Genomic DNA, 24711 nt, shown 5'->3' with positions numbered 1-24711 from the left:
TATTCATGATGGTTGCAATGTCCCTGGGTCATGTGGGCAAAATATGGGGCAAAACTCACTTAACAAATTCTCACTTAGCAACAGAAATTTTGGGCTCAACTGTGATAGTAAGTCGAGGAGGACCTGTAAGGTTTTGCACTTAGGCAAAAAAAACCCAAATGCACAGGTACAGAATGGGTGGTATCTGGCTCAACGGCAGTAACTATTGAGTCCTAGTGCACAACCACTTAAGTATGAGCCAGAGGTGTGCTGCAGCTGCCAAAAAAGCCAATGCAGTCCTAGGCTGCAGCCACAGAAAGATTGTATCAAAATCAAGATCAGAGTTAGTAATGCTTTATACTGCACTAGTAAGACCACACCTGGAATATTGCATCCAATTTTGGTCACCATGCTATCAAAAAGACTTCAAGACTATGGAAAGAGTGTGGAAAGAGTGCAGAGAAGAGGAACAAGGATGATTAGGGGACTGGAGTCCAAACCATACGATGAATGGTTGCAAGGACTGGGTTTGTCTTGTGGAATAGCTTGGCTCCAGAAGTTGTGGGTGTTCCATCACTGGAGGTTTTAAAGAAGAGAGTGGACAACCATTTGTCTAGGATGGTATAAGGTTTCCTGCTCAAGCAAGGGGCTGGACCTCAAGGTACCTTCCAATCTTGTTACTCCATGTCCATTTTATGATTCAAGTCGGGCTGCTGGTTAATTTCAATTCACTAATTTGTAACAGTGGAAATACACTTTAAAAAGAACTAGGAACTTACAACTCAGAACTTCCTGCTTCTTGATTTTATCAAGACATAGCGGCTGATTCTTTTTGAGTCTGCTTATAAAATGAAATGGTCTACAATTTATTTATTTATTTTTATTTATTTCATTTCATTTGTCAATTGCTTATAAGATAATAGGTATAAGTAAAAACATACTTATGAATACATGGATACATATAAGAAAAATAAAAGAAACAATAGGACAGGGACAGTAGGCACGTTGGTGCGCTTATGCAGCCCCTACAGACCTCTTAGGAAAGGGGTGAGGTCAATAGTAGACAGATACGTAATGTGGGTTCCAGACTGATGAGTTGTATTCGGAGTATTGGTCTAGCAAATGTTTTGTATGCTCTAGTTAGTAGTGTAATATTACCAGAGAAAAAGCTATGTAAGAATAGGTTAACAACTCTTAATGCCTTTTTGGCTATGTAGTTACAGTGGGCTCTAGCACTTAGATCATCAGAGATGAGTACTCCAAGGTCCTTGACAGAGTTTGGATCATCAACAAGGTCTTGACTATTCAGCCTGTATTTTATTTTCTGATTTTTTTTGCCAATATGTAAGACAGAGCATTTGTTTGTTGAGATTTGAAGTTTCCACTTGTTTGACCATTCGGATACATGGTCGAGGTCTTTTTGAAGGGTAGCAGTATTGTGTGTGGTGTTGAATAGTTTTACATAGTCAGCAAAGAGGACGCAGTTGCTCTTAATATGATCACAGAGATCATTTATGTAGAGTATGAAGAGAGTTGGTCCTAAAACACTGCCTTGGGGGACACCACTGTTGACAGGTACAGAATTTGATAGGACGCTCTCAATTTTGACCATTTGTTGTCTGTTTGACAGGAATGCTTCTATCCAAATATGCAGGTGTCCAGAGATACTGTAAGGTTTTTTTGTTTTAGGAGTAGTTTGTTGTGTACCACTGAATCAAAGGCTTTACAGAAGTCTATGTAGATTGCATCTATTGCTTTGCCCTAAGCGAGTTGTGTGGTCCATATGTTTTTGCAATGTAAGAGTTGCAGATTGCAGGATAGTTTTTTTCTGAAACCAAATTGTTTATTAGAGAGTAGGTTGTTTGTTTCTAAGTGGAGGATGATGGATTGGTTAATAATTGATTCCATGACTTTACAGGTGACGCAGCATAAAGAGATTGGTCTGTAATTTTCAACTAGGCTGGGGTCTCCCTTTTTGAAGATGGGGATGACCGTGGCTTGTGACCATAGTTTTGGCAAGGAGCTGGTCCTGAAAGATTATGCTTAGAGGTTCGGCTATGGCAGTGGATAGCTTTTTTAGGAAGTAAGCACATATTCTGTCCAGTGCAATAGATAGAGATGGTTTTAGATTGCGTAGTGCTTTTTCAACATTGTCTTCTGTAAAATCGATATGTATTAGATCATTGTAGTTGTCTGTGGTTTGACTAGGAAATACTGGGCATGATCCATTGATGTTTACAAATACTGAGCCACAGAATGTGTTAAAAAGGTTGGCTTTAATAGTGTCGTCATTGCAGTCTTTACCATTAGATCCTTTCAGGGATGGGATGGACCTTGAGTCTTTTAGTTTGTTGTTTACAAAATTGTAGAAAGTGCGGGTGGAATTGGTGCGTAGAAGGTTTTCTTCTTGTTTAATGTGATAATTGGTGCATTCAGTCTTTATCTGGTGGCATAAATTTTTGTATTGGCTTCTGAAGTTGGCAATGATTTCAGTCAAGTTGAATCTCAGTCTAGAAGGGATTATTTCTGGCGCTTGCTCAACAATCTAAGAACTGAGGACATCAGGAAAGTGTCCTTGGGATGTTTTGTCATTCCCCATCCCCCCTCTTCAATTGACCCATTTAGTTAGAAAATACTGTGGAAGCTGAAGGAAGTCTCAGAAAAAGTCCAGAACACACCAATAAGTGATGCTTGAATAGAGCTGATGCTGAAATGCATTTAGGGAAAATGGCCATATTTTGTATTTCCTGCAGGAGAGAGAGTCCTCCTTACTTTCAGAAAAGCTTGTCCTTCTGCCCTAGTTCTAGGGTTATTGCATATTTTATGTGCAAAACCAGGTTTTAAAAAGAATTTGCAAGGAGAATACAACAATTGCACTTGCTTTTCTGTTTTCAAACTGATGAACCTAAAAACAAAGGAATTAAAGGGTTGATGGAATAAAAATTCCTAATTGCTAGGGAAAGGGTTTACAGTTCAATCTAAATTTCATACTCAGGCAAATAAGATGGAAACTTAGTGGCTTACATACAACGTTATTGTTATACAGTTCAGTGCTATCCTGTTCTATGTACAGTGCGTTGGTTTTTGAACTGAAGAAAAAGATCAATTGGCACTTTTCATTAAAAAAAGCATGTTTATCCATGCCCCTCCTCAAATTAATCCATAGATGGAGGTCATACTAAGACAAATCAAAATAAGGTGTGTGATACTCAGAAGTGGCATGCCTGGCAGGGAGCTGAAATAAAATAATCAAAAGCTGGTTGGTGTACTAGGAAATTTCCTAAAAGAGATAATTTTGTGTTGCTCGTTGCAGGATATAAATTAGGGAGTGTTTTTGTGTTTTTTTTTATAGCTGGGAAGGGCGAACATTTCCCTTGGACCTGAAAACTGAGTGTCCCCTGATATCAAGCATAGCCATAAGATTCATCAGACCCCCACAGACCTGGAATTGACCTGACCTGACCTTGTGTCTTATATATCTGGCCTGATATTTACACTTTCTTCCTTTTTCTCTGTCCCCTTTTTGATAACGGTTTGCCTGGTTAGCTCTTCTTAAATACTCAAGATCTTGCACAGTTTTTGTTCTCTTTTGGTTAATCTTAATAAATGTACTATCTGGATATGGATTTTGGATTGTACTTTCAGTTCTCCAAGCACAGAAAACACAGTTCCCCTTTCGGCATTTCTTCTAGATGAGATGTCCCTTTTTACTTTACATATGAATGAACTTCCCTTTAGTTTCAAAAAGTTCTCCATAGCTTTATAGACTCTCTCCTTAGATGTCTGGCAATAGTTATGCTGATGACATGTAGATTTTGTGATAACACTATGCAAGTAAGGAATGTAATGTCGCTTATCTTTTTCCTCCCATGCCCCCATGACTCACTTTCTCATTTCTGGTAAAAGTAAGCAGCAGCTGCGAGGCTTTTTCATTCCCAAGAACCAGGTTCATTCTGGACCTTTCCAGGGTAAGGAATTTCGCTATGGACTTGGAGATTCATAGAATTATAAAATAACAGGGTTGGAAGGGACCTTGTAGCTCTTCTAGTTCAATCCCAGCTCGAGCAGGACACCCTGGCTTATACCATTTTGGACAAATGGTTGTCCAATCTCTACTTGAAAACCACCAGTGTACTATCCAGTAAGTTTAGCAATTGTGGACTCTCCCAATGATCTTTCTCATCATTAGTGACAGCATCTCTGAGGCAGCAATACAAAAAGCAGCATTAGAGGCTTCAAATATATCATTCAGTTTTTCTAGTCACATTCCTGTAGTGTGATGACCTAGGGTGGGATACAAAACAAACACAGTCACAGAAAACAGGTGAAGCCCCTTTTATTCCTTCACTTTGCTTCCAACCTCCGAATATCCTTGATGGAAGACAAAAAACTCCCAGTTACAAGAAGGAGGAAAAAGGCAACATAAATCAGGCAAAATAAGGGCTGGAGGACGTCCACAGATAACAGAACACACACTGGAAGGACACCAAACTCAGAGAGGAACCATAAACTAGAGATATTTCCATGCTTTGTTTCCAGTGCTCGCCCGTACACATGTCCATCCTCTTATTCAGTTGTCACAGCTGCAGCCCATGAAGAGGATCAAGGCGCTCTCTTCCCGAGTAGACCATGTCTCTCCCTTATCCTTTCCTCCCTGCGTGCCATAGGATGGAGAGGGGATGGGCCTTGGTCCTCTGACTTCCCAGCTGGCCTCTGCCCTTCCCCAGCCTCCTCCACAACCTCCGAGCCACACTTCCACTCCTGTCAGCTGTTCCTCCTCTCCCTCAGAGTCAGTCTCCACCAGGGGTATGACATATAGTGGGACTGCCCCTGCTATTTGTAGAATGAGGAAGACGGAGATGAGAGAGAATCAAGCTCAGGCTTTGCTCTGCAGCCTTGCCATGCTGCTGCCTCAAGCAGCTGGCTGCCACAATTTCTTCTGCCAAATACTCTTGGAGGGAAAACATTAAGGTGGTGGATGTGGGCTTTCTGTGTCTGCTGCTCTCTTTGATGTGTCATCCTGGAAGCACAACAAAATGAGGCATCAAGACTGTGGCTGCTCTGAGAATTTCCTGGCTTTCACTAGGCCTGAACTGCAAAGTCCAATCTGGAGAACTGTCATTCTCACAAAACTGCATTTCTACTCCTCGGCTGGTAAAATCCTTTGAAGTGGAAGTTGTTTCTTTCTTTTGTGAATTTTTAGAATTCCCCAAGAAGTGTTTGGTTACAAAAACAAAAATCCACCCAGTTCCTGCATTTGTCTTCCTCCCCCTCCTACACCTTTTACCAAATCTTGTTCTTCAGCTATTTGAAACCCCCAATATGTGAGATACTCAACACAGCTCTGCACCTTTATTGCAAATCAGCTTGTATTTCTCTTGTACTTGTTCCAGCCTAACTTATTGCCTGTGGCTATCAACCTCCACATAGCTTCTGTTGCATTATTATTGTTGTTGCTGTTGTTGTTGTTGTCATCACAAATGAGCAATGATCTCACTTGCTTAGATAGCCTTTGAGCAGAAGTATCTGAATCCTTCCTTGGATTATGGTTTCCTTTTGAGTCCTGTTTAATTTCTTCTGTTAAGAGCTGGTATTTTAAAAATTCCTTCCAAGCAAGCTCTTTAATCTATTTCATCTTTGTGGGAAAATATTTGCTCCATTGATAGCAAATATAATCCATGGCATTGAGTGGATTTCTTAATACTTTTACTCATAGGAAGTTCTATATGTAGGTACTGTATATAACCATTTGCCAAAAGAGAATGGTAGAAATTTACTATAAAAGATAAATAGAAATATCTAAAAATCAAGAATGTTATCTGGGATCAGGCTATTTCATTCTAATCTTTGGAAAACAGGCTATTTCCTCCTATGCAGCATTTCGATGCAGATCTCTTATCTAGAGGCAAGTGAGAGAATATAGGACCCAAAGACATGGAAAAAGTCTGATTCTAACCCAGACTTTCATTGCCAGTGAAACCCTAGGCAGCTGAAGGGAGAGAAAGCTTTCTAAGCATAACACACAAAAGAATTCCTTCCTTAGTTGCTACTTGTCAATAGCACCTTTGCACCATGAGATAGCTTTTGATGAACCACCAGCTATGGAGGAAAGGCTCTGCAGTAATTTAAAAAAAATAATCCCAATTCAACTGGAGTTCAGTAGGAGTTAAAGATAATGTGGTCTAAATCTGCAAAACAGCAAAGAAAAAAACTACCCATCCCTGTTTAAATCTCATTATTGCTACTTTTCCAGCACCAGAAAGAAGTCTGGAACTTGTTGATTTTACTGCTATTACTCTTTGAGTTACATAGGGACACATATATGTGTGTGTCATACCCATATAAAAGTTGGCATTTTAAAAGAAGTGGGAAGTGAGCTCCAACATTTTTGTGCTTATGTAGACTTTGACCTTATTTATTCCCCCATTTGCTTGACTCTGTCCTAAACCCACCAGAATCATACAGATTTACAGGAGCTATAAGATGGCATCAACATGAGAAAGACTGCAATAGACTTTTTTTCTTTTGTCTTTTTTCAATAATACTGTGGACTTCTTTCCCTTTCTTTCACTTGAAATATTTTTCTTTTGTTTACCTTAGGATGGATTTTCTGAATGTTTTGAAAAACAGTCACGCTTTGCAAAGCATAATAATACTAGATTTATCTTCAATCAACTGTAGTTGAGCAAATGCAATGGGAACTCTACATATTTCTTCATGGATGAAGACTTCCTCAGTAATATACTGGTGTAGGTTTTCATTCCTAAATAGTTTTCAAAGATGGATTCCAATGAAATCCATTGTATAGTCAAGACTAACAAAAGACAGCAAATGTTGAACTATCAAGGCCAAGAAATCCTTGATAATAAATAGTATAGCCATGTGTTACTTGGTCATTCAGAAATGAAACCCACTTAATGGCTTCCAAACCATTAATTAACCATTAAAGATGATAAGACTTCAAACTCCATCTAAAATATAACTTCTCAGAGCCAGCTACTAACAGTATAATTACCCAGTTCTTTTGGAATGAATACAGAAAACAACAAATGCCACCTTTCATATTTCTTCAAAGTTTTCCTTGTTTCACTCAAGTAATGTATCTTCATTTGGATTGTTTTTGATTTTCCTCTTTTTCAAGAAAAGAAATTACATGGATGATGAACTGCGATTTGTAATGAAAGCTGAATAAGAAGTGCATATATGACAACTTTGAGTGAGTGAGATTATATTCCAATTTAACTTAGTTCAAGGTATTATATTAAAGCTGCCCCAGAAGTCTTCTACAATGAAATGGTATTGATGGATTATTTGATGGGGTTGGTGAAGGTACAGTGTTATTATTGTACTATGAATTAGCTTATGGCATATAACCTAACCTTTTTGTATCATTTTGTATTGTTTTCTCTTTACTGCACACTTACAAATTGAACAATTAAGATTCCTTAATAAACCTGTATTTGATTTATACACTCTACCCATCCCATTAGGTCAGGCAGGAGGGGCATGGCTCAGATCCCATTAATCAGGGACTGTCATTTGAGAGAACCCAGGAAGTGTGCCTTTTCTATAGTTGTGCCTGCCCTCTGGAACACTATATTGCCTGAGGTTAGGTTGGCCTCAACCCTTATCACCTTTCAAAAAGTCTTAAAGAACTGGCTGTTTTCCCAGCCATGGGGGTCAGGAGGACAACTGAGTCCCCAAGGCTGCTGAATGGTGTTTCCTGGAGCCATTTTGTGTTTCTACGTTATCCATTGCAATTTATATTGTATTTTTAAATACATAAAATCAAACCATATGCATCAAATATTAATAACGTCTCACATTTCTAATGCAGGAGATACAATTCTACGAATAAAGTTCTGTAAAAAACCATTGCCATTAGTCGGTGGGGGAATGTCATGTTGAGCTGTACTGAATGTCTGAATTATTTCAGTGAAGATTTGAAGAAAGCTAAGGGACTCTGAAGGCTTGCAGATGATAATTTAAGTAATTCTGACCGAAGAGAAAGACAGGTAACTGCTGACAAACAGTGATGAAAACTCCATTGAAAAGTATAGAAACTGCAGACCTAAACTCCCCAAGATCACAGTGCTTTAATGCTTTGAAACCTGAGAAAAGAATTTCCTTAATTTTAAGATCTCAAAGGAGATTTATGGACAAATTAAAGATACGGTGGTTATGGGGAAGTATTTGAAAGGAACTGAACATCCCCTGTCTTCCATGGCTGGCTGCCACCGTATAACCATCATTCCCCATGCAGGGTGAGACTGACGCCTAGCTACCATGACCTCCTCAGCAGGTTTCCATGGATACCATGCACTATAAATAAAAAGGGGGGATTTCAAACCACTTTTCAGTCCTGCTTAGTGACAACAAGGAAATCTCTTTGAATTTAGTTCCCCATTTCACCTTTCAGGGGTGGTTTTGAAGACAAATAATTACCTCTTCAGCCTGGAAATTACCACCAGTTATACCTATTTACTCTGATGCTGTGCACTAATTAGCATGTTGAGGGTGGCTGCTTGTCTGAAATGTAAGGTTAAGTTCTCTCTGCCTTGGAAGACAGAATGGCAGGCAGGGTGCCAGCGGGTCGGCCTACAGACCACAGACCTCCTCAAAACGCTGAAGGTGTAACGTAGATCTGAGTGCCATGAATCAGATTCACACTGCAGATTTGTCTGCCATTCTAGCTCTCTGGAGGGTTGAAAATAATTTGGCTGCAGCAGTGGGAGGTGTGCGTGTGTGGTGAGAGAAGACTCGTTTTCCAACAGCCTGCTGGGGCGAGAACATGCCTGACACTTCATTCCTTTCCAGTTAATGCAGCAAGACCAGGAAGAAACTTAACCCTCTAATTGCTAAATTCAGAAGCTCTTGCTCATCCAAAAATCCTTAAAGAAGGTTTCCCCTTCCACATGTTAGGGCTGAAATAATACAAATGAAGATTATTCTTGTACAGTTGGAATGAGACAAGAGAAAAAAATGCAATCTAAGCAGAATATCCACCTAAAGCTGCCTTGAGTTGCCATGTGCGAATAGGCGGCAATATAAATTTTCTAAATAAATAAAAAAGCAGGATATCATACTGGTGGCTGAGGTATGTGTATGTGTGTTTAACAGAGACAGATTGTTTAGAACAACTTGTGTCACCAAATATATTTGATGTCAATTCTCACAATCTCCCATAATCTTGGCCTGTCAGTAGGGATCATAGAATCTAAAGTCATATGCATCTAGAAAGGTGTATCAAGGAGAAAGCTGGTCAAGGTCACACAGAATCAGGTATTTGTATATGGTGTAGAAGACCATCCTTGAGGATGCTGGCTAGGGAGTCTTTAGAGTTTGTAATCCAACCTACTTATAGCACAACCAGTTGGGAAAGGCTAATACAATGTTCCCCTTCATGGGTTACTGCCTTGTTGTGGTGAAGGGGCTTGAGTAGCTCAATGAAGCTATGAGCTCTGCCCTGCAGGGACACCCAAGATGGACAGGTCATACTGGAGAGTTCTGACAAAATGTGATCCACTGGAGAAGGAAATGGCAACCCACTCCAGTATCTTTGCCACAAAAATCCCATGGACAGTACCAAAAGGCAAAAAGATATGACGCTGGAAGATGAGCCACTCAGGTTGGAATATGCTACTGGGGAAGAGCAGAGGGCTAGTACTAGTAGCGCCAGAAAGAGTGAAGTGACTGGGCCAAAGCCGAAAAGACACTCAGCTGTGGATACATCTGGTGATGCTGAGACTCTAGAACAGCGGTGTCAAGCTCGATTTCATTGAGGGCTGCATCAGGGTTGTGGTTGACCTCAGGGAGGCTGATGGGTATGGCTGGGGTGGGCATGGCTGGGTGGTCACAGCCGATTGGATGGATGTGGCCAGTGTGGGTGTGGTCAGATTCAATGTCACTGCATGGGCCTATGAGGGGTGAGACCCCATGCACACACGCACACACATACAAGCAAACGTATGTGCAGGTCTGGGAGAGGTGAGCTGAGAGCCATGCAGAAATCTGTCAGGCCAGAGTCCAGGCATAGAGGCAACGACAGAGGGAGGGGTCAAAATGGGAAGCCTCTGCTAACTGCTGCCTGCCTGTTGCCAGCTCTGCCCAGAGCCTCTGACAGCTTTAAAAAAAAAAAACTTGTGGAGCAGTGCTTCCTTTTTTGTTCACCACTCCCTCCATTGCCTCAACTCCTGGACTGACTCTATGCCTGATGCCGAAAGTGCAGTTCTGCTTTTGCATCCCTCCAATGCCAGAAGCTGCACACCGCCATGCGCCCCCCCCCAATGCCAGAAGCTGCATGCCACTGCTGTTCGCCAGCAGCATTCCACCACCACCCAGGCCCAAAGCCCCTGCAATTGCCTATCACCCATCGCACCCTTGCAGGCAAAGAACCTGCCACCAGATTGGTAGCATTCTGTTCCCATGCAGGGGGGAAGGTGTGGTTCTTGGGCTGCGAGGTCAGGCTGGTGAACAGGGCATGTAGGTGCTGATGCAGGCATGGCACTGATCTACAACTTGATGTGGTCAGAACATGGTCAGCCTTAAATCTGACCCACGCAGCCACCCTAGAACCCGCAAGAGGCTGCCCCTGCCATCTTGGCCCTGTTCTCTGGATGTGCGCACAGGAGGCGGTGACCACTGGCATCCTGAGTGTAAAGGAAGCACTTAGATCACAGTCATCTGCGGGGCAAGACAGTCCCCAGGGACTCCAGGCTCTGTGCACTCACCACACTCTGTGGTGTGGGGGAGCCCCCTCACTGGCTCCAGGGTATCTAAGGCTAACCATGTTCTGGCCTGGATGGCTGTCACCAGATTGTAGATCAGCATCCGGCCAGCCTGGGCTGGGCTGAGGCACTATGAACTGGTTCTTTGCTATTTCCAGGGTGGCTCCATGGGCCAGTTCTAACCACATCATGGGCCAGATCTGACCGGCGGACCTTGTGGTTGACATGTCTCCTCTAGAAAGAGTGCAGAGTAGGACAACAAAGGTAATAATGAATTTGAAAGTTAAACTGTTGATGAACAATTGCAGGATCTAGATATATCTAATCTCATGAATAGAAGAATTTGGGATGATGCAATGTCTTCCAATACACGAAGGGCTGAAGAGGAAGTAACCTGTTCTCCAAAGTAGGGGTCACCAACCTTTTGGACCTCAGGGACCACCAAACTCATAATTTTAGATCCCAGGGACCACTAACTGGTTCTGTGGGTGTGTCCTAATTTGTGGGTGTGGCTTGGTCATCATGTGACTGGCTGGGCATGGCTTGTATATTATATTATAAATATTTCTATAAATATTGAATTTTTTATAAAAAAAAGAGCAACTTTTACCCAAAATCAGGCAAAGCAGGCAGGCAGATTAAGTTGCTCACAGAATCACAGATTCATTCAGAAATCTATCTATCTGCCATTGGCTAGCTCAGTCTGTCACATAAAATTTGCTTGCAAGCAAACTCACAAAATTAACTCACAAGACACCATGTATATAAATATTGAATTTTTTATTTAAAAAAGCAACTTTTATCCAAAATCAGGCAAAGCAGGCAGATTGAGTTTCTCACAGAATCATTCAGTGATCTATCTATCTGCCATCGGCTAGCTCAGTCTCTCAAATTTGCTTGCTGTGAGTCTGCACTGAATTTGCTTGCAAGCAAACCTTCAGTCCTAAGGGAGGTTCAAACTTGCTTAGCTAGAAAGCAAGAAATCCAACCATTTCCTGCTTCCTAGCTAATCTAAATCTCCCAGCACAGCAGAACAGATGATGGTCGGAAAAAGGAAAAATAGCAATTTAGCAGACAAGTTTGCCGGGTAAGGAGTGAGTGGGCGGGGAGGGTTCCCGCAGGCCATGTGGGCTGAGCAGCCTTGTGTTTCTGCGCAGCTTGGATTAATTGCTTTGGGGGGGAGGGTGCTCTGGGGGTGAGATTTCTCTGCGGCCCACCAAAATTTTCTCATGGCCCACCGGTTGGCGACTGCTGCTCCAAAGTACCTGAGGGCAGGATTAAAAATAAGGGGTGGAAGATTATCAAAGAGAGATCCACAACCTAGAATTAAAGAGAAATTTCCTGACATTGGGAACAATTAATCAGTGAAATGGTTTGCCTCCAGAACTTGTAGATGTTCCATGACTAGATTTTTTTTTCAATAAGAGATTAGGGAACTATTTCTCCAGAATGGTATAGGGTTTGCTGCTCGAGTAGGTAGTTGGATTAGAAGATCTCCAAAATCTCTTCCAACCCTGTAATTCTATGTTCTATGTTCTAACAATTCTTGCAGGGGAAAATATTATTAATGCAATTGATCTACACAATTCACGCACTGTCTAAAACCAGACCTTGCAACTACTGGCTCAAAATTAATGAAATGGAGGCGGATAGATTCCCTTAGCTATGTCTGCTGGAGCAGATAAAATTGCAATCACAAACCCTCTGGATTACTAAATTGACAAATTATATAAAGAACTGTGGTCTTCTTGCCCCCTGTGTAACAGGAGAACAAAACAAAAAAAAGAGTTGCCCAAAGAATCATGGATATAGAAGCTCAAAACGACATAGCCACAGTAAGGTTGGTAGCCTGAAATGGCTGAGCGAATATAAACGCACCTTCCAAATGGACATCTATTTAAAATCACAATTGCCAAAACATCTCAATGGTTAGATTTGGGAGATTCCATTCTATCTCATACAATGAATGTACATGTATATGTGGAGCTGAAGAGGTAGAAAATTTGAGTCATATATTATTTGATTGCTGTTTGTATAAGGGGGCGGGAAATAAGTACCGTGATTAAACATATGGCCCAGTGGGAGGCCCATATTCAAACAACATGCCTCACATGTGGTCAAAATCTGAAAATGACATTTAATACAGCACAATTTCTGATTAAAATGGTCCAACTGAGATTGGCATATGTGGGCCTGATTGGGGTAGATTTCGGGGATTACAGAAATATAATTTTATTCTATTTTATTCTATTTTACATATTTATTTATTAAATTATTGTATTTTATCCTATAACTATTGTATTTTACCCTACTCTCATTTTAAATTGTTTGTTTGGAAGTTTATTGGTAATATGTGTTTGAACCTATAGGTTGAGGTGGTTTATGCTCTGTATTATTCTTTGTTTTGTTTATATTTATTTTTGACAAAGATTTCTTTATTGGCCTAAGCTGACTTGTTGCTGAATTTCTGATTCATATTTTATCACCTTGACGAGAGAGTGAGTTTTTCGTGATAGGTTTTACAATGTAGAATTTAGAATAGTAACTAACAGTATCATTTCAGGTGTTGTTGCTGAGCTATAATATTCTGTTTCTTAGCGTAAAAGTTAAAAGAAACATTGGCTACCATAAAAGAACATGCCAGATTTGAAATGTGTGTTCCTGGTAACATTCTAACTAATTTTTCTATTCCTAATTCATTCTTTGATACAGGGATTTTTTAAAAATGTGTTTAAAATTATTCCTTTGGCAATTTTTTTTGCAAATACGTTGACTGGTAGCAACAAGTAGGATTGTTACCATCTCTAGTGTGGTGGTCCTTGGATACCAAACCACCAGCAGAAATGGATCTTTCTGTTGTCAGAATTTTAATGAAAAAAGACCTGATTAATGTCAGAGAACAAGTCTTTTGACAGGATAAATAGTCCTGACCTGAAAATTGATTATGCTGGTTTTTTTATTCTGGTGGATAATCCTGAGATCACAACTACCATTCAAAACTTTAAACATCATTGGATATCAGTTATGGATAAAGCTTATTTATTCTTTATTGATCAATTTTCTAAGCCACCACAGCAAAATTTGCTGAGAGAGAACAGAAAGTACTTTGATTAGGAAGTTTTGCTTTTTGACAAGACTCTGGCATACCAAGGTATTCTCCATAGGATCTGATGGCTCATTATATCATCTAGGACAGTGTTTCTTAATTTTTTTTTCTCTCAGGCCTCCTTCTTGCTTTTAAAAATGTGGAGGACAACAAAACAACTTTGGTTTGTAAGGATTATAATTATCAATATTTAAAGTATTAAAGTTTAAAACAATAGCAAAATAATTCAGATTAAATCAAGATATTCTTGGTTAACCATAAGCAAATTCAAGAATGGCTAATTGTCTTGAGTCATATTTTAGAAGGGAAGGTAGGATATAAAACAAACAAAGCAGCTCTTTACTGATCGTCCTGCAACTATGCAATGCTAGTCAGTTTACTTTCCAGTCCATTCCTAGGCTCTGTTTTCTAGAAAACAGAAAAGAGACTCGGTATCTTCATACAAGAGTTCTTTGCAATGATGAGGAAAGATTAAATTCTGACAGCCTCAGTACCACAATCTATTCAAAAAGAGAGGGAGAGGCAAGATTTTAAATAAAGGAAAATTGAACATTTCCACTTATAAGGTTCCCCTTGCATATATGTGCCTGTTGTTCCTGATTCTAGGGGGCGGTGCTCATTTTCGTTTCTAAGCCGAAGAGCCATCTCTGTCTGATGACGATTCCATGGTCATGTGGCCGGCATGACTAAACGCTGAAGGCACATAGAACGTTGTTACCTTTCCACCAAAGCGGTCCCTATTTTTCTACTTGCATTTTTACATGCGTTCGAACTGCTAGGTTAGCCGAAGCTGGGGCAAGTAATGGGAGCTCACTCCATTACGCAGTGCTAGGGATTCGAACCACCAATCTGAAAGATTGACAAGCTCAGCAACTCAGCCACTGAGCCACTGCATCCCCTTTCCACTTACAGTAGATCCACTTCTACTTATATCCACTTCCATATCTGAAAAATATTGAGGGAAGGGTGACCAGTAGGAAAGGTGTGATACAGGGATGAGTAGCCAGCCAATGAATCTTCAAAATGTTCAGGAAAACTGTGTGGTGGTCCAAGAAAAGTTTTGTTGTAGTCCAGAGAAGGAATGCAGTGTTCCTAGATTTGGTTTTGGATATTCCTAAATTTGATCATCTTATTAAGTCTTCAACCATTGAAGCTTTTTGGGAATGGCAAAGTTAGCATGGCTTTGGGCTTGGTTCCCATTCTCAACTCAACTTCTTTAGCATGCCTTAGTTTTGTTTTTGTGAAACAAAAAAAAAGAACACAACAGTTTGTTGCTGATCCTTTCCAATTAACTAGTTTAACTCATCTCTTAGCACTCTTGAGTATGTGCTCAAAGCTGACCATTTGGTACATGCACTTATTTTTAAATTCTGCACAATTGGAACAAGTTTAAACCTCTCTAGAATGAATAAATACAAGTGAAACTAACACAGGCATTGACCCAAATGTTTACTGCTTTTAGGAATCAAGTGATGGCAAGGCTACAAATGTCATTTTCTCTACAGCCTGTCTTGTCTCTATGGTATTCTATCTCACTGCCACCTGCTTCTGCAGCCTCTGCTAACTAAATACAATTATTGCAAGCAAGCCAGGGCTTTGACACAGCCAATTCTACCCAGAAAAGGCCAACCCTTGCCAATATACTCTGCCCATTTGAAACTATGGATGGGGAATGCTTCCCAGGAGAGAGCAAGTTTGCTAAACAGCAATGCCATTTCTCCTATCACACCACAACCCTTATGATAAGAAGCAGCAAAAGTACACTACCTCAAATGGGGTAAGTGGTGTATCTGGCATCTGAGAAAAGTCAGTGAAAAATAACATCTTTTTGCTGTTTTTTTTTAAAGAGCAAGTAAGAAATTTCCTACAGTCTCCATCTCACTTGTTCAAAAGAGACCATACTTTGTTCACTTTCATATACTGTAATAAAATGGGCAGAAACTTACAGTTTTAGATACCCTTGTTCACTTTCTTTCACCAAAGTTCATTTCTTGCAGCAGATCATATACCACACACTATTTTCTTACCTATGTACCTTTACATTTCCGTGTTGAAGAGTGGAAGGCAGGTGAGGAAGGTTTTGCCCTCCCAGCTGATTACATCACCCATGTGATAGTAATGTGACAGAAGCTGCACCAAAATTGTCATCTTATTTCTACATCCATCCTCCCCTTTAGCATACACACTATCAATATTTGTCTCCATGCTTTAAGCATTCATCATTCATATATAACACTTGTTGCAGGCTTTTTTTCTATGTCAATAAAGAAATGAATGGATACTAAACTGTCAGTCTTTATTAGTTTTTTTTCTATAATTCATTCAGAATAAACAAACCAATAAATGTTTGCATCCAAACATTTCTCAATGCCCTGCTAAAGAGCAAGCCTCTACCCTCCTGCTCCTTAGCTCCTTGTTACTTCAGACGCTGCCAAACACTGCACTGTCCCAGGCACAATTAGCAAAGTAATCACCCAATTGTTTTTGCATTTGTTCTTGTTATCTTTCCCTTTGTATATGTGGGAACAATAACAGTAGTGTTCCACTCTTCCAGCACAATTATAGTCTTTGCACATACATTAAACATAAAATATGTTGGTCAGATTAATAGCCACATTTGTTATGGATAGGAGATTACAAATTGACCTGGAATTGGGAGCCAGAACAATCTTGCACTGCTGAAGGAAAATATTTATTTACATTGGATGTTTGATAAAGTTTGACCTTGTCAGAGGGAACATGCTATAGAAAGTTAGCACCCACCCCTCTCCTAGAAGAATGAAATATTTTGGGAAATATTAAAAAAGACAGAATATTACATTTCCCTAAAGGAGAAACATGCTCTTGGAAAGCAGTCTCCACCTTTGTTAATAGCCCCAGCAGGACTGGGCCTCCTATCTCCAAAACAAAAGACCTTCATCTCCAGGATGATGGGATTAAGACATGACCCTCCAGGACATTATAGGATTATCTAGCAACAGGGCTCACTGCATTGCAACATCTAAGGACATTTCATCAGCCCAAGGTTCAACCAAACTTGATTCAGACAAACATGACCCCTTCATAGCCCCATCGGAGTTTGACAGCAGCCAATAGAATACATTTTCTTGCACAGGAACAGGAAACTCAAGTTCAAAGCCCAAGAGAACTTATAAAAGCCACCCACTCTCAACTCCATGTGGTCGGCTGCCCAGGACCTCAAACCCATGTGGCCCTGTTCATCAATAAACCATTTTTCCAAAGAGCCCCCATGTTTCCAGTATCTTTCTCCCCACTTGGAAGTGAACCAGATGGATATTTCTTCCAACAATGCTAAGGCAGGAAAGTAGCATTCCTCACCCCCCAAACATTATCCTTTATTATTAGAAGATTACAAAGCAGAAACAGAGGATCAAAATATGCAATAATAACAAAATGAAAGTGTCCAAGAAAAAAATTAAAAATAAAAGAAGAAAAATAAAAAGATCCCTTTCCAAATTCTTGAAGACCCTAACAAAATTCAGCAAATTACAATTCTGAAAGATTAGGGTTGAAAATAAAGTTCTGATGTATATGTGAAACTTATAGTCACTGGTTTATTATGGTTTATAACCATAATATAATACTATAAAAAAGAAAAGAAATATATATCACCCTATTATTGTAATATCTATGTCAAAAAGAACATATTGCTTTTGAAGAATAGTAAATTTATCTTTCATGCATTTCCAAAAGTCAATCATCAATGTGTAGCATAATATGACTTCTTCAATTTCTCAATATAATAGTTCTGGACATTTTTCATGCCTAGCAGTACCCTAATTCTTCAAACCCAGGCAGATTCTAAGCGTTTAGGTATGTACTTCAACATCACATTAACATTCTTAACGTTGACACTCTAAATCTATTTAATGTATCTAAATGATTATTCCAGAAAAATACAAAATGTTCATCTACAGATTAGTCATATCTCAATGATTGGCATTTCTAAGTGTTATCCTGACAAATCTAATGGAATTTTAATCCATTACATACAAATCTATATTTTCTAAAAGTTTAAATATATTTATTTCTATGTATTTAGAAATATTTTAGAAATATAAATCACTAGTATTTAATATACTCTGTGAAGTCACAAGGCCCATCGCTTTACATGTTGATACATTAGAGTTTAAAGAAAGGAAGAAAAATTTCTCCAGGTTAATCTTATAGCCAAAGTACTTTCTAAAATACTGGACTTAACTACATAAAATATAGGGAGAGAAATAGAGACTTGTCCAAAATTTCTAAAAGATCTACATCATATAAAATTAATTAGAACTCAAATTCCACCAAAATAATATCCATAATGTCTGAAGATTGCCTGACCATAATTACCAAAATTTCCAGAATTAAATTAAGAATCAAGGGAGAATTTGGACAGCCCTACTGAGTACCACACTGAAACTCGAAAGAGTTTGAAATAATTTGATTTGTTGTAACTCTAGCACAGGATTTCAAATACTGTAGTAAATCTCAATCTAATAAGCAAAATTTCAAGTTTTAGAAAAGAGTCAGAAAAATCATTTAACTGTTTAAGCCAGGGGTCTCAAACTCAATTTACCTGGGGGCCGCTGGAGGCAGAGTCTGGGTGAGGCTGGGCCGCATAAGGGATTCCACAAAAAACGTTGTTAAAAATATCCTCAAATGTCATCAACAGTTAATGATTTCTCCAATACATGAACTGTCCTGAACACATGAATGGAACATTGAATGAAGATCATGAACAGTTCCTCAGAACATGGCTTCTCCAGCTTACTCCTTGCTGCCAGAGACTTGACAACGCTTCCTCTCACATATCTGAGCCACATTTGGTTTGAGAGAGGAGGCACTTGAGACTTGAAGATGATGGCTTGAAGATGATCATCAGTAAGTCTGGACCTGTACTTGGAATTGTTAAAGTTCAGGGTGGAGAAGAACTTTTCGCACAAATACGTGCTCCCAAAAAGGCACATGGTCCGCTTGAACATTCGGGAAAGCTCAGGGAAGCTGGGGGGCAATTCTCTCAAAAATTGGCCATGCTTGTCTGCTTTTCCATTCACCTCCCTAAATTTGGCCTTGAGGTCAGAGTTGCATTGCAGGTCAATAAGCTCCATTTGAAGCACAGGAGGGGTATCTTGCACATCAAAGGTGAAGGGGTCTGCAAAAATTTGAAAAGTGGCTCTGTACATCTTGAAGTCTGCAAATCTGTGATCAAATTCCTTCTGTAGCTTCAAAATAGCATCAACATACTTCTCACCACTGAATGGTGTGCCTGCATCCACAAGTGCCTTGCATGCTGGGAAATGGCAAAGGTTTGTCTGAGAGAGTTGGGCTTTCCATAACACAAGTTTTGTGGAGAATGCTCTCACGTTGTCATAGGCAGCACTGACAAGCTGCCCCTGGCCTTGTAACTTCTTGCTCAGTACATTCAGCTCATGTGTGATGTCAACAAGAAAAGCTAAGTCCATGAGCCATTTCTGATCATTCAACTCGGGAACAGCCATCCCATCCTTCTCCATGAAGGCTTTCACTTCTTCTCTCAGTTCAAAAAATCTTTTCAAGACATTTCCCCTGCTGAGCCAACGTACCTCGGTGAAATAGAGCACATCTTCATATTCTGACTCCATTTCCTCTAAAAAAGCATGGAACCTCCTGTGCTTTAAGCCCCTGGATCTGATGTGGTTGATGCATTTCACAACAACAGACATCACGTTGTCACACTTCAGGCATTTGCTGCAAAGGGCCTGCTGATGGATAATGCAGTGCAGAGCAATAGCCTCTTCTACACCCTCCTCCTCAAGTTTTCTCTGAACAAGTGCCACCAGTCCATTTTTCCTCCCCGTCATTGATGGCGCTCCGTCGGTTGTTATTCCAACAAACCTATTCCATGGCAAACCGGCATTCTCAATGGCATCACACAGCTGGCGAAATATCTCATGAGCGGTGGTCTGGCCATGCATTGGAATTACTCTGAGCAACTCCTCTGTCACTTCAACACCACGGACATAAATTGTGAGCTGAGCAGTGTCAGTTATGTCTGTGCTCTCATCAAGAGCAACTGAATATGCATCAAAACATCTGGCTTTCTCACACAGTTGATGATAAATGTCACTTGACAGGTCAGAATGCACTCTGCCACTGTGTTGGCAGAAAGGCTGATGTTGCTGAACTGACTTTTCTTTTCCGGACAAACTATACTTGCAGCCTGTAATATGCATTTTTTTACAAACTCGCCCTCTGTGAATGGTTTTCCCACCTTAGCAATCATCTCACTAACTATATGGCTAGCTTCGACTGCTGCAGCATTCTCTTTGGTTGCTTTCTTGAAGAAATCTTGTTGCCTCACTAGACATGTTTTAAGGCTGGCAACCCAGTTGGCTCTCTCATCCCCCTGGTATTTTGCACATTTCTCAGCATGTTTAGTTGAATAATGACATTTCAGGTTGTATTCCTTGTGCACTGCAACTTTTTCAGCACAAATAAGGCATGTCAGGATGCCCCTGTGCTCAACAAAGAAATACTGTGTCTCCCACCTTTGCTGAAATTGTCTGTGCTCGTCACCTATCTTTCTCTTCACTCCAGGCTTTGACAAAGACATGATGAGGGTGTGACAAAATTTAGTTTATTCCACTTGGCGTCGCTCTTGTTCCACGTTTCATAGAAGTGTTTAGCCAGCTAGTGACGCATGAAGAATGTCTCGACGTGTGACATCATTTCCGCTTCTACTTGTCACAACAGCGCGGTGGATGATGAACAGCCCGGTAGCAGTCGCCTTTCTCTGTGTTTGATCGTGGCATTTGTTGATGGTAGAAAGTACCAGAATGGTGACCGCAAAAAAAGGCGACTGCTACTGGACTGTTCGTCATCCGCCACACTGTTGTTACAAGCGTAGTGTGCATGAAGTTGGTGTAGCTTAGCCTAGCACCGAATGTCAGCCATGACGAGGAATGGCGGGCGGGACTTCCTTCAGAGGTCCATTCCCCCTGCGGGCCACACTAATATTATACTTTCATATCACGGTGGGGGCCACAGGATATCGTCCTGCGGGCCACAATTGGCCTGCGGGCCGCAAGAATGAGACCTCTAGTTTAAGCAGATGGATAAAATCATTAAATCCCAGTGAAATGGGAATAATTCTAACGGAAATCCAGAGAATAATGTAGCAACACTTTTTAAATTGTGAGATATAATAGCGATTTTTAATAATAACTGTTACATCGTTAAAGCAGATAAATTTTAATATGAAAAACCATTTTAGTATTTAAAAACAATAACATCACAACATCATAAATGTTTAACTGAATAGCCACAATACTACTAACTTAAACCCCATATTAAAACAGAAACACAATGTCAGGGTTCAGGTAAAAGTAAAATTTTTGCTTCAATATTGGCAGAAAGACTTAAAAAATACTTAAATAATTTTATCCACCCTGATCAAAATGGATTTCTGCCAAACAGACAAATTAAAGACAATATGAGAGTAATCTTGAATACTTTGGAATACTACGAGTCACACCCTGAAAAACAAATGGCTTTGATATTTTTAGATGCACAGAAGGCATTTGATAATGTGAATTGGCGATTCATGTTATTAAAGCTGGAACAGATGGGCTTTGGTAAAAAATTTACTCAAGCAATAGAAGCTATATATCATAACCAAACAGCAAAGGTAATGATAGAGGGAGAACTGACAGACTCTATTGATATAAGAAAAGGAACAAGACACTATCACCTTTGTTGTTTGTGTTAACCTTGGAAGTGTTAAACAGAAATATTAGAGAAGAAAAGGATATAAAAGGGATGAAAATTAAAAAGGAAGAATTTAAGTTGCAAGCATTCGCAGATGATCTGGTTTTCATTTTAGAAGACCCACTAGAAACAGCATCAAAATTGATAGAAAAGATAGAGGCATATGGAAAGGTGGCTGGTTTGAAAATAAATAAAGACAAAACAAAGATTTTGACAAAGAATATGCTATCAAGACAAAAGGAAGAACTGGCGGATGTATTGAAAATCCAGGTCACGAATAAGATCAAGTACTTAGGGCAGGGGTGTCAAACACAAGGCCCGCGGGCCAAATCCGGCCCGCCAGACCTCGTCTGATGGCCCGCGGTGCCGCCGCCAGCCTTGCAGCCTCCCCCTTTTTTTTTTCAATGAATTTACTCCGTGCCTGCAAATTCATTTTAAAAATTGCTCAAGTTAAAAAAAAATATATATATTTACTTACCTTCCGGGACCTGGCCCGACTTCTTCCTGCCCCGCACTGCTCCCTGGGTGTCGGACGTGACGTCATCACGTGACATCCGCCCGACATCTCCAGGGATCAGAGGAGCGCGCGGACGCCGCGGAGAGGAGCAAGAAGAAAGAATTAAAAGAAAGAAAGAAGTAAAAGGTAAGTAAAGTAAATGGAGGGGGCAGATGGCTGGGCACTATAAAAGGGGGCAGATGGCTGGGCACTATAAAAGGGGGCACATGGCTGGGCACTTTAAAAGGGGGCACATGGCTGGGCACTTTAAAAGGGGGCACATGGCTGGGCACTATAAAAGTTAAAAAAAAGGTAATGCCTTGTGTTTTCCATATGTTTAATAAACAGTGTTTGGCAATATTTGTATGTTTAAAAAAAAAATTAATGTTTGTTACCAAAAACATTTTTTCAATACATTGTACAATAATTGTACATTTGAATATCTACTTGTCATTATTCTGACTATGTTTCTGCTTTCAGAGCTAGTTATTACTTACATTATTACAAAAAACAGTAATAATTGAATGCAGTGACATTAATTTATGATAATAAAGAGTGGACACATAGACCTACAGATACAACCGGCCCTTTGATGGGGACCAAACTGCTGATGCGGCCCCCGATGAATTTGAGTTTGACACCCCTGACTTAGGGATACATTTGACAGCAAGATGTAGTACACTAAAAAAAGGAATTTTTATACTGATTATTGTAGCATTTTTAGTAATGTTGGTCTATATTGTACTGTGTTCTGTTCTGTTGCTTTGTCTATACTGAACTTAGCAATAAATTTACCTTATCTAAACATTACTACTACTGCTACTCACAAAGGCTCCCTGTTTCAGAGAACTAGGATTCTCTTCTATGGCTCCAAAGTCTTTCACCTTTCCACACTCTCAGAATTCAGCAACAGTGCTATTGTTTTTCTATGATTTTTAACTATGCAATAAAATGAAAATAGTTGTTTAAGCCTTATATTAGGTTAAAACAGCTTATAAACTATATAAAGAACACTCCAAAATATATTAGGACTGCTTGAACTTTAAAATGAATGATTCAACTGCACTTTGTGAACTGAATTTCCCAAACAAATCTCTGATCAATCTGATCTGTTAAATCACCTCAGAGATTCAAAGACACTTTGGAGATTCAATTAACTCTGCTTTGAAGAGTCTGGAACACTGTGAAGCTTTCTTTCCATATATAGACAAAGCTGGAAGGTGCATTTTGGTCTTTTTGGTGTAGATATGGGCAGCTACTTATTAAAGCTGTTCTTTTGTTAGTTTACACATTTTTAAAAATAAAATTTAGGCAGGCTGGCTTGGAAGGAAAAAGAGAGCAAAACAGCTATTCCTTCATATGAATATTTGGAGACTGTATGCATGCTTAGACTGTCCATCACTACTCTGGAAAACCTATATGAAATAGAATTTTTAAAGAACCACAGAAAAGACGGAAGAGAATAGGAACTGGCAGTTTTATAAACGCTGGAGATCCCCAAATAGAGACTAACTACCAGCCTTCCTGGCTGAAATATCACCTAGCCCACAGTTTAGTCTTAAAGCAGCCAATTAAACTTAATGCAGTCAATCTTGGGGTAAAATGTTCCAAAAACTCTGCATCCGTGTTGCTGTCCTACACTGATTTATCAATTCCCAAAAGCCTGGAATGCCACATTTTACTTATCTCTAATCCTGCATCTTGCCAAATAGACCACTGGTCCATTCATACTGACCTGTACATTAGTGCATTAATCGGTGATTGATGTTGTCAGTGTTATATTTAATACGAAATTGTGGATGTGAAGAATATTTTTTGTTTATTTCTGGTTTCTGCCAGGTCAGGTGGCTATGTGCTCTATTCATGCTAGGAGGCTGGCTTTTCTAGTTTTCAAAACTGGAGCAGAGTGAATCATTATTCTTTGTCCCTAGATATAACGATGCCAACAGCCCTTTCATTGCATGAATTTTCCCTTCTATAATGTTCCCTTCTCTTTCATCTCACCCTGTGACAGGTGTGTGTTGAACACACTCCTCAAAGGACCATCACAGGTACATCGTAAGATATAGATAATCATACTCCCCTCAGTCCAACTGCCCCTTGATCTCTGCTAGTGAATGCCATCTTCTGCAAGAAAAAAAAGCACAGGGAAATATTGTGTATAGTTGCATAAACACATGTTCATGCTACAAATCAGCAAATAACCTCTGATTGTGCATTGAAATATATCCTAGATAAATTCTATGTTATGCTGCACAAAATGACAATATATTTGAAATTGCTCCGACTGACCCTGTCATTTTTTCTAATTGAAGGTTCTGCTAGCACATGATCAAGCTAACATGGTTAACAATTGACATTTTGGGCAATACATAACCATCACTCTCCATGATGCATCAGGGATTTCACAAGCCTTTGTGTCAGGATGGTACTGGTAAGATACTGTGACATCCCAGCCATTTTCACATTGGAAACAGAGGGGGAGGAAACAGAAGACAAAACAAATGGTAAAAATTCCAAGCACCTACAATCTCCAGTCCACTATTCCTTCAGTCATTCTTTCAGCAACCACCCTCTAGTCTTCAATTACTCCTATTTCTATTTGGTAATTGTTTTGCATTGAGGTTAAGCTAATTGAAGCATCAATCCCA

General features: G+C 39.8%; 1 protein-coding gene across 1 annotated transcript; it reads right to left on the bottom strand.

Moving 5' to 3' along the window:
- Window positions 1-10705: 10705 nt before the first annotated feature.
- On the bottom strand, window positions 10706-20030 carry LOC148131377 (general transcription factor II-I repeat domain-containing protein 2A-like). The gene is made up of 2 exons (XM_087960048.1): window positions 18766-20030; window positions 10706-10940 (listed from the first exon to the last, which is right to left on the bottom strand). The coding sequence occupies exons 1-2, from the start codon at window positions 20028-20030 to the stop codon at window positions 10706-10708; spliced, it is 1500 nt and encodes a 499-aa protein (XP_087816174.1).
- Between the last annotated feature and the right edge of the window lie 4681 nt (window positions 20031-24711).

Source organism: Notechis scutatus, chromosome 3 (assembly GCF_049901735.1).
Source record: "Notechis scutatus isolate UNSWTSFEM ecotype Mainland chromosome 3, rNotScu1.2, whole genome shotgun sequence".
Lineage (NCBI taxonomy): Eukaryota > Metazoa > Chordata > Lepidosauria > Squamata > Elapidae > Notechis > Notechis scutatus.
This window is presented reverse-complemented; position numbering and strand designations above follow the sequence as displayed.

Bases quoted from the DNA above. Each gene is read 5' to 3' on its own strand.
- LOC148131377 (XM_087960048.1), bottom strand. From the start codon at position 20,030: ATGCATATTACAGGCTGCAAGTATAGTTTGTCCGGAAAAGAAAAGTCA. The intron at 10,941-18,765 runs GTATTTGTGCGA...CACTCTTTCTAG, and splicing joins ATGTGCCTTTTTGGGAGCAC to AGGAGACATGTCAACCACAA.